This window comes from Mirounga leonina, unplaced genomic scaffold, assembly GCF_011800145.1.
Source record: "Mirounga leonina isolate KUSES-001 unplaced genomic scaffold, KU_Mleo_1.0 Mir_199, whole genome shotgun sequence".
In the NCBI taxonomy this organism is placed as follows: Eukaryota; Metazoa; Chordata; class Mammalia; order Carnivora; family Phocidae; genus Mirounga; species Mirounga leonina.
In genome coordinates, this window is record NW_023270498.1 from 699,290 (window position 1) to 708,307 (window position 9,018).

Consider the following 9,018-nt stretch of genomic DNA (forward strand, 5'->3'; position numbering starts at 1 on the left):
TGGTCTGAGCTGTCCCCTGCCTGAGCTGTCTCTGGTGTGAGCTGTCCCCTGCCTGAGCTGTCCCCGGTCTGAGCTGTTCCCTGCCTGAGCTGTCCCTGGTCTGAGCTGTTCCCCACCAGAGTTGTCCCCCGCCTGAGCTGTCCCCCACTGCTGGCCAGAGGAGGGGCCTTCTGAGCATCCACAAGGCGATGGCTGTGGTTCGTTCCTGTTCACCTTTGGCGACTGTTAAGGAACAGCGTTACTTTGACAGCTGAGACCAGAGAGAAAGGAGGAAGCATTTAACTTGGCTATTCTGACTGAGCTGAGGATGTGTGGTGGGTGAGGGATGACACAGGGGTTCCAAGTGAAACACTCAACCTGTTTCTTGTAGGTTTGCGCTGAGCTTATTTTATTTGGGGAGTTGGGGTGCTGGGTCTTTGGCAATGTTGTGAGCCGTGGAGAACTAAGACTGCTGGTCAGAACTCATGTCCACCTTCATCCTCCCACTTGCTTTTCATTTTCTTCTTTTTCTTTTTAATCTTTTGTCAGTTTTGTTAGTTAATTTTCTTTTTTTTTTTTAAGATTTTATTTATTTATTTGACAGAGAGAGAGAGAAAGCGCACAAGCAGGGGGAGCAGCAGAGGGAAAGGGAGAAGCAGACTCCCCGCAGAGCAGGGAGCCCGACGCAGGGCTCGATCCCAGAACCCTGGGATCACGACCCGAGCCGAAGGCAGACGCTTAACGACTGAGCCACCCAGGCGCCCCTGCTGTTCTGTTTTAATTTGGACCCATTGCTGTGTTGGCTCAGTGCGTGACTCACCCTGTGATTAGGTCATCGTGTGTCTGGGTCACTTGCATGGTCCCCTGGAGTCCACATCTTTTTCTCTCCTGGACACTTTTGCTGGTAGTACATCCTCTAGTATGTTTTTCAAAGAGAGGTTTTAGGTGTAAACATTCCAAGGCACTTCAAATATGAACGTAACGTTATTTTGCTTGAACTCGATGGACAGTTTGACTTCATATTAACTTCTGGCCTCAAACGAATTTCCCCTCAGAGCTTTACGGGGATGCTGCTCCGATCTTGTTCCGGTTCCCTCTTGGAGCGCTGCAGTCTTAGGAGGCTGGCTCTGTGTGTCTGCAGTCCGTCTGTCCCCGCTGGCCTTGGTACGAGGGCGTTTCCGTCTGTAGAGCCTGTCCTGCATCGCTGTCTTCAGGGGTTGTGTCCCTTCTGGTCCCCTCCCAGGTCACCAACAGACTGTATGGGTCCAGCCTCCGTGACCTGTAGTATTTGTCGTATCTTCCTATTTTCCATGTTTTGCTTTGTGTTCTAGGATGGGATGAGCCAACTTTTCACATGAAAAGGGCCACGTAGTGACTGGGTTAGGTCTCCTGGGCCCAGAGGTGAAATCAGGGATGTTGGTAGGTATTCTTCAAGCAGAGAGGGAACACATTTCCACAACCATTTTTTTTTTTAAGATTTTATTTATTTATTCATTTGAGAGAGCGCGCAAGTGAGTGAGAGAGAGCACGAGAGCAGGGTGAGGGGCAGAGAGAGAAGCAGACTCCCCGCAGAGCAGGGAGCCCGATGTGGGACTCGATCCCGGGACTCCAGGATCATGACCTGAGCCGAAGGCAGTCGCTTAACCGACTGAGCCACCCAGGCGCCCAAGGCTGATCAATTTTAAATAGCTTTAAGTCTCTGTTGAAATAATCCTGGCTTCTACCAGAGAAGGCACAGAAAGCTATTTTTTTTTTTTTAAGATTTTATTTATTTATTCGGGAGAGAGAATGAGAGACAGAGAGCACGAAAGGGAAGAGAGTCAGAGGGAGAAGCAGACTCCCTGCCGAGCAGGGAGCCCGATGCGGGACTCGATCCCGGGACTCCAGGATCATGACCTGAGCGGAAGGCAGACCTTTCACCGACTGAGCCACCTGGGCGCCCTCACTGGCGAAGAGCACAGTGCGATCACCGTCGAGGACAGTTTGCTTGTGATGCGGCCCTACCGAGACCGGGGGGTGGAATTGTCTTGGGGGCTGGTGCGTTGTTTGAGTGAGCTTCGGAGTGAGCGCTGTCGGCACACTGGCTGGAATGTCCGTTTGTAGGGGGTCTCGGCTGTGGGCTGCCTCCCGGTCGCTGGTTTCAGCCGTGGGAGCGGCTGCTCTCTGCTGGCCTCTGCATCTCGACACCCTTGCTTGCTGTATGTCACCGCCGCGTTTGGGGGCAGCCCTCCCGGGACGCCTGCAAGGGGCCGTGCGCCCGTCCCTGTGTCTGGTCTGCGGTGCCTGCCTGTGCGCTCGCTGGCCTTGCTCTTGCTCGCCCAGCGGGCGACCGTGGCATCTGTGAAAGCAGGCCACCTGGCTGGGGGCGCCACTGGGGTGTCTGGTAGTTGTGCCCATCCTGGGGACCGCTCTGCACTGGCCCTCCTCGGTCCTGCTGCACCGGGGTATCTTGGAGGAAGAAGGAGATGTTCGCACCCAGGGCACGTGCCGCCCCAGGTCCCTCAGGAGATAAAGGGACAGTCTGGTCGATGCCGGGCTTTATTTGAGCACATGTGGTTCGGGGCCACCTCCCTGTCCTGCGCGCCTTCTGCGTCTGTGACATGCGTGCTCATCCTTAGGGCGATTGGGGTGATTGCTTCGGAGCCCTCGGTCTTCTCAGTCCAGAAGTACTGAACTTCAGTACAGTTTAAGTGGAACCCCGTGAAAAGGCCATTTTTATGGGCAAAAATCTGTTGAAATGCCAGCACTTTGGTTTGGTTCATCCTAATAACAGACTTGTGTTGTACTTGTGAAGTCTATTGATCTGTGAGCACACACGGTCACTCCGATGAACCAGACGCTTACTTACATAGCCTTTCCTGTTGACAGGCTGTTCTGGAATATTCCACGTCAGGCCTCCCCATCAGCACACCAGCTTCTGCTATCTAGATGGGGAGGTTTGACCCTAAAGACGTTGAAAGGAACTTGCTCGGAAACATGCTCTTCTGTGTCACGTGGGGAACTCAAACTCGGGAGTCCCAGGGGACACAGAGGCTGTTGCAGGCTGAGGGCTCCGCGGGCGCACTCTGCCCCCGCCCTGAGCACGGGTGGGGTCCGGGTTTGCTTGGTCACTCTTGTTAGCAGTGGAGTTGCAGAGTGGCTGGACTTCCAGAATAACGTCCTTCAGCGGACCACACGGCACTGGCTAGAAGTGCGGGGAGGCCGCCGTGGGCACGAGAGCTCCTGACCACCTCCAGCACACGGCGCTTTACTCGGATCTTTTTGTGCTCGCGGCCGTTGGATTTGGCCAGCAGTTTGAGGTGCTGCCTGTCTCTTACCCTTTTTAACAAATGGTAAACAGCTTCAGTGGGGTTTGCAGAAGGAAGCTGTGGTTTCTGGTCTTCCTGTTCATTCACATATTTTTTTCAGAGGGAGGGCTAACATCTGACCATATTTTTCAACAAGATCAGAAGTGAACAGAGGAGAATGCACAGTAACTTTCGGCAGAGGGGGAGGAACCAGAGCTCCTCCTCAGACTTTCCAGCGGGTGCCCCATGGAGAACGAGGTAGGTGCAAGTCCAGCGGGGAAGGAGCCGGCCAGAACGAGCGTGTGGGCCCGTCGGGGGTGTGCTCATGAGCCAGGGTGACCCAGGCCCACGATCCCCGCTTTGGGAAGAGGGGAGGAGGGTTCCCTCTGGCTTCCGGGTCTGAGAAGCAGTGGCTGGTGGCGGTCGGTGAACAGATGAGGAGGGCCCACCCGTCTTAACCCAAGGAGTAGGAGGCCTAGGTGTCCCATCTGCGGGGGAAGAGCAGGTTTCACGTGGATCTGTGGTTGGTTAGGATGCAGGATCTGAGTAGGAATGTGATTTAGGGAAAGGGTGAAGACAAAGAGCCCACCGCGCCGGTAGACACACATCCAGAATGTTGTCTGTGCCAGGACCCCACAGAAGTTGCGTGTGCCCCCTGCGCAAGCCGTCGGGGGCCCTGAGGTGGGGGCCTTGCAGTCTGGGGAAGGCTGGAGGGCGCGGGCTGTGTCCTGCTCCTCCTGGGCATCTAGCCCCTCAAACAGGTTCTCTTCCTGTTGGTGGGCACTTCGTGCCGAAGATTTCTTTAAAAGCACATCTGTTGACCCGCGTAGCCGAGAATGCTGGTAGTTAGTTGATACTAAGATGAGCCCGGGGGTGAGTCTGGGGGCGCCTGGCTGGCTCTGCTGGAGGAGCCTGCGACTCGTGATGTCGGGGTTGTGAGTTGGAGCCCCGCACGGGGTGTAGCGAAGACCTAAAAGTCTTAAAAACAAGAAAAGGTTGGGCGTGAAACGAAGGTGCTCTGTGGCTAGAAGCTCGAGGGAGAGGATGTGCCAGGGTGCCGAGTGCGCCCGCTGGCTGCCCGGCCTCGGGTTTCTGCCGAAACGGGCCCGCGAGCTGTTTGCCCGACCACCGCTCTGGCCTCGGTGCTTCCCCGGGCTTGACCGCAGCCCGCCGGGCCCCGGGGGGGGGGACGGAGGCTCCCTCACGTGGCAGCCCCAGGGTCGGGCATCGACCACGCGCTTGTTAGACATTTGCTGAATGCTGGACTGAAGGACACCCGCGGCCTTGCACTTGGAAAGGGTTTGTTTGGGGGCAGTTTTGTATCAACCGAAGGATCGGTAAGATAGTCCTCGAGAACGTGTGGACCTGCACCAAGGCGCTCAGGGTGCTCTGCGCGGTCCCTCGCCTCCTGGCTGCTGGGGCCTCGTGCAGGGCACGCCGAGCCTAGCGCTGTGCACATGGAGCCAGCTGGTGTGTCGCCTTATGATTAGCTCTGGCCTCAAGTGGAGACCACTGGCCCATGAGTGGTTGTGCTGGTTCTTTCAGAGATGCATTGCTCGTTGTCAGTTAGATGCTCCGGCAGAGACGTTGGCCTCTGAGAATTTACGTAGGAGACACACTTGCTCAGAGCCCGGATGCCCCAGGTGAGCAGAGAAGCCAAGCTTCAGCCCTGCAAAGTCAGGGCCTCCTCTGGGAAGCACTCAGCAACCAGAACTGAGCGTTTAAGAGCGACCTTCTAGGTCCCCAACTTCAAAGGTGGTTTCAGGCACGGAATGGAAGGTATTGTAAGCCTAGGTAAGGACCTAGGGCTTGTTTCCAAGCCAGTTCAGAAAGTTCCCCTCGGTTATAGAAACGGCAGGTGTTCTGTGTGCCACAGAAGGCCCGCATCCCCGCCCCCGCCCCGGACTGGACCCTCAGGGTCCCTTCTCTTCACAGAAGATTCAGGCTTAGGTGGACCCCAGGCCACACCCAGTGCCGGGCTCCATTCTTTTTTTTTTTTTTTTAAAGATTTTATTTATTTATTTGAGAGAGAGAGAGAGAATGAGAGAGAGCACATGAGAGGGGGGGAGGGCCAGAGGGAGAAGCAGACCCCCTGCCGAGCAGGGAGCCCGATGCGGGACTCGATCCAGGGACTCCAGGATCATGACCTGAGCCGAAGGCAGTCGCTTAACCGACTGAGCCACCCAGGCGCCCAACCGGGCTCCATTCTTGAAGGGAAATTGTACTCAGCATCGTGTTCCTTCTGGGGGCTGAGTTCATCCTTTGCCTTCCGGGGTCAGGGATTATGAGATCCTTTTGGTGAAAACGATGAACATCAGCGCTCAGTAAAAATTCCTGTTGAGCGAAGAAGGGGCACTGGTACCACCAGAAACGCTTTTAAAACTCGACATCTTGATTTGCAGAATATTCCAGAAATGAATCGTGTGATCTGAACACGCCGGGCCTCAGATCGTGTGGTCGTGTTCGGGAACCCTGCTTCTGGGTCAGAATTTCTGAATTGTCTCTCCATGTGTTTTCTTAGCCAGAACCTCACTTTACATTTTCACGTTGAAGAGCGACGTCCGTTCCCAAAGCCGGGGTGCCCTCTTGGTTGCGGCGTGTCTGCAGAGGCGGAGGGCCCCGCGTCCTGCAGCCGGCAGGGAACTCGCCGCTGACCCGCGCTCGGGTGGCAGTGGGAAGGGGCAGCTTTGCCGCGAGCCGTTCCTCTACCCAGGGTTTCAGTGTTCCACTTTCTGGGAAAGCTCGTGCGCCACTGGGGTAAAAGCCGGTGGCGTGGGCATTCAGGGCTCCGCACAGAGGCTGTCCCCACCGGGCTGTGCTTGGCCGGCGGGTCAGGCCTCGCGGGCTCGGGCCTTGTTGCCACGGCGACACCTTTGCAGGCAGGGCCGTCGCCACTGACGTGTGCCTCTGGGCGTGTGCCTCTGGGCGCAGGTTTCCATCCTGCGTTCAGTGCCTGTCACCTGCTCTGGGCTCACTGCCCGGCCTGCCTGTGCTCTCTTGACGTAGGAGCCGTCTCGTTCCCCCACGGGGCCTTCCCATGCCTGGGCAGCGTGGGCACCGAGTGTTCGCTGACCAGCACTTACCCCTCCCCCGGGTGCCAGGGTCCCGCGCGGGGTCCCAAGGGGTGGCGGCCGAGGAGGACGGGGTGGGGCTCCGCCTCTGGAGTGGCGGCCCTTGGGCAGGCGGGGGCCTCTGGAGTGGGCTGTCGGGTTTTCTCGCGCTGCAGGGGCCGTGCAGGGGCTGCTGACCCGCCGCAGAGGGTCTGTGTTCAGGGTGGGCTGCAGGGCTGAGGCCCGGCGTCCCTCCCAGCACGGGCCAATTGTGTGCGCTGACTGCGATTTTGTGAGCTGTACCTCACGCACGGGGGGCAGCATGGGTTGCGTGCGATCTGTGGATCTGGTGATTTGCTGTGGGCGTCACAGTCAGAGGCTGACCTCGCAGACCTGTCCTCTCACAGTTGATTTCCGTTGCTCCCAGGAGCAGAGGTGGAGAGAGGTGGGAGAGCGCGTGTGAGTGGCTGTGTGTGCCGCTGGTTCAGACCCGCCCTCAGCCTGTGCCCCTGCTGGTCATGATCAGGAGGGCGAGCCTTGTGGGGTCACCAGGGGGAGAGGGTGTGGGCACAGACGTCTGCGTCTGTGGGGCTCGCACGTCTCGAGAGGGTCAAGCTTTGCACGTGCCCGTCACAGGAACTGGGAGGTGCTCTGTGTACGGAAGGCAGGGGTCAGGAATGGCCCTGCTGACCGGGATGCGGGCCAGAGAGGCAGCCCCAGTCCCGCGTGGCCTGCCTGCCTGGGGTAGGGCTGGTGAAACGTGGTGTTCGCTTTACCACATTTCCAGGGTCATTTTCTTTTCTTTTTTTTTTTTTAAAGATTTTATTTATTTATTTGACAGAAAGAGAGAGAGAGAGCCCAAGTAGGCAGAGAAGCAGGCAGAGGGAGAGGGAGAAGCAGGCTCCCCACTGAGCAGGGAGCCCGATGCGGGACTCGATCCCAGGACCCTGGGATCATGACCTGAGCCGAAGGCAGACGCTTAACGACTGAGCCACCCAGGCGCCCTTAATTAAAAAAATATATATATTTTTTATTTATTTTGAGAGAGCTAGCACACAAGTGAGAGAGCACAAGCAGGGGGAAGGGCAGAGGGAGAAGCAGGCTCCCTGCCGAGCAGGGAGCCCAACGCAATGCGGAACTGGATCCCGGGACCCTGGGATCATGACCTGAGCCGAAGGCAGACGCTTAGCGACTGAGCCACCCAGGCGCCCTCCAGGGTCATTTTCAACTTAAAATGCCCTGAGGGTGTTTGGCCGATTGCAGGTGACCGTTTCCCACCATTCCCCACATGTGCCGCGCACCTGCTCTGAGGCCCCAGGCTTTCACGCAGAGTACCCCCCACTTTTGGCCACACCCCTAACTTGTGCAGGCCTGAAACTCCCAGGGGTTGAAGAGAAGGGAGCCTGGACAGACCCCAGGGGCGGGCAGGCTCCCCGGAGATGCTCCCTTCCTTCTGCAGTGCGTCCGTGTGCCTCTGAGGCCCTGGGCAGCTTGTCTCAGCTGAAGTGTGAGCATCTGTAGGCAGGAGGGGCTCTCATCCTTACGTAAAGACCTTGCTGAGGTGGAAACTGGAAATATAAAGAGTAGAGGGATAAGTAAATGAAGCTCCGTGGAGACATCATCCAGCTTCGGTGGCAGCCTTAGCCCCCTCACCCTGGAGGGGCTGCGTGGAGGGGTGTGGGAGTGGGAACCAGGAGGTGCTCTGGGGTGTGTGGGTGGGGTGCTCTAAGTCAGGGAGGGGTGCTCCCAGGTGGGGGGCTGCTTAAGGGCAGAGTGTGCTGGTGGGTGCAGGTGGGAGAGACCCCGAGGCCTTGACTGCCTTTGTGGGGGGTCAGTGCACCTGTTTACCCACCGCCTGCGAGGCTGATGGGTTGGTGAGGAGCCTCACGGCTTCAAAGGTCACGGCACTGGTTTGTGCGGGACTCGGCCTACGGCTGAACTTCCCCCACGCGCAGGAGAAGCTCGTAAGGACCGGTTGGTGACAGAGGTATGCAGCTCGTCTCTGTTGTTCCTGTGAGGGTGGGTCCGAGCCGAGCCTGTGGGTCCTGGCTACGGTCGGGCGCCGGGCCGTCTGGGCAGGTGGGCTGCCTCCTTGGTCTGAGGGGGACTTTGGGTCCCTGTGTGGTGGTTCCCTGCCCAGGCCGTGCGTTGGCATCTCGCTTTCTCCGGTTTGTATTCCTTTGGGGTGGCTGGAAGCAGTGAGCCTGCACCTGTCTGCGAGCAGGTGTGTGGTGACCACGGCAGGGGAGGGGCTCCCTGGTGGGGTCCCAGGGCAGGGACACCAGGCCCGCTCCTGGGCCCCCTGGCTCACGCTCTGTAGGTTTACTTTGGGGGGAGGATTAGCCTCCCTCGTGCGCGTCGCCCAGTGCGGCCAGCCCCCCGGAGCAGGGAGGCCCTGGCGGCGGGAAGGGCACGCGGAGCGCAGGTGTGGACGCAGGCAGCGGCTGGGCTCTCGGCCGCCGAGCTGCATCCCTTGTTGAGGCCGCGGTGCCTGCTCCGGGCTCCTGGAGCGAGGGGACCTGCCGGAGCCAGGGGCTGGGGTGGCGCTACGTTGCTGTCTTCTGGGGGATCCTCCCCCGTCCCGCCCCCCCCCAGCCACCAGATTACTCGCCTGGAGAGGCGCCCTTGCCCTTCGAGCGCGAGAGCGGTGGAGGGCCGGCCCCTCCCCCGGCCCCTCCCCCGGCCCCTCCCCCGGCCCCTCC

At 58.6% G+C, this 9,018-nt stretch overlaps 1 protein-coding gene across 4 annotated transcripts in view; it reads left to right on the plus strand.

The window, feature by feature from the left end:
* CCM2 (CCM2 scaffold protein) overlaps positions 1-9,018 on the plus strand; it is a 46,046-nt gene that overhangs the window by 16,350 nt on the left and 20,678 nt on the right. The window contains exons 1-2 of one of the 4 annotated variants that reach the window (XM_035026448.1): positions 3,217-3,278; positions 3,388-3,524. The exons of 2 other annotated variants lie outside the window; for them this stretch is intronic. In XM_035026448.1, the coding sequence (XP_034882339.1) occupies positions 3,513-3,524 (12 nt within the window). In that variant the 5' untranslated portion in view covers positions 3,217-3,278; positions 3,388-3,512. Of the gene's footprint in view, positions 1-3,216; positions 3,279-3,387; positions 3,525-9,018 lie in introns of those variants that run through there. One more of the 4 variants, XM_035026450.1, reaches the window with a different exon arrangement.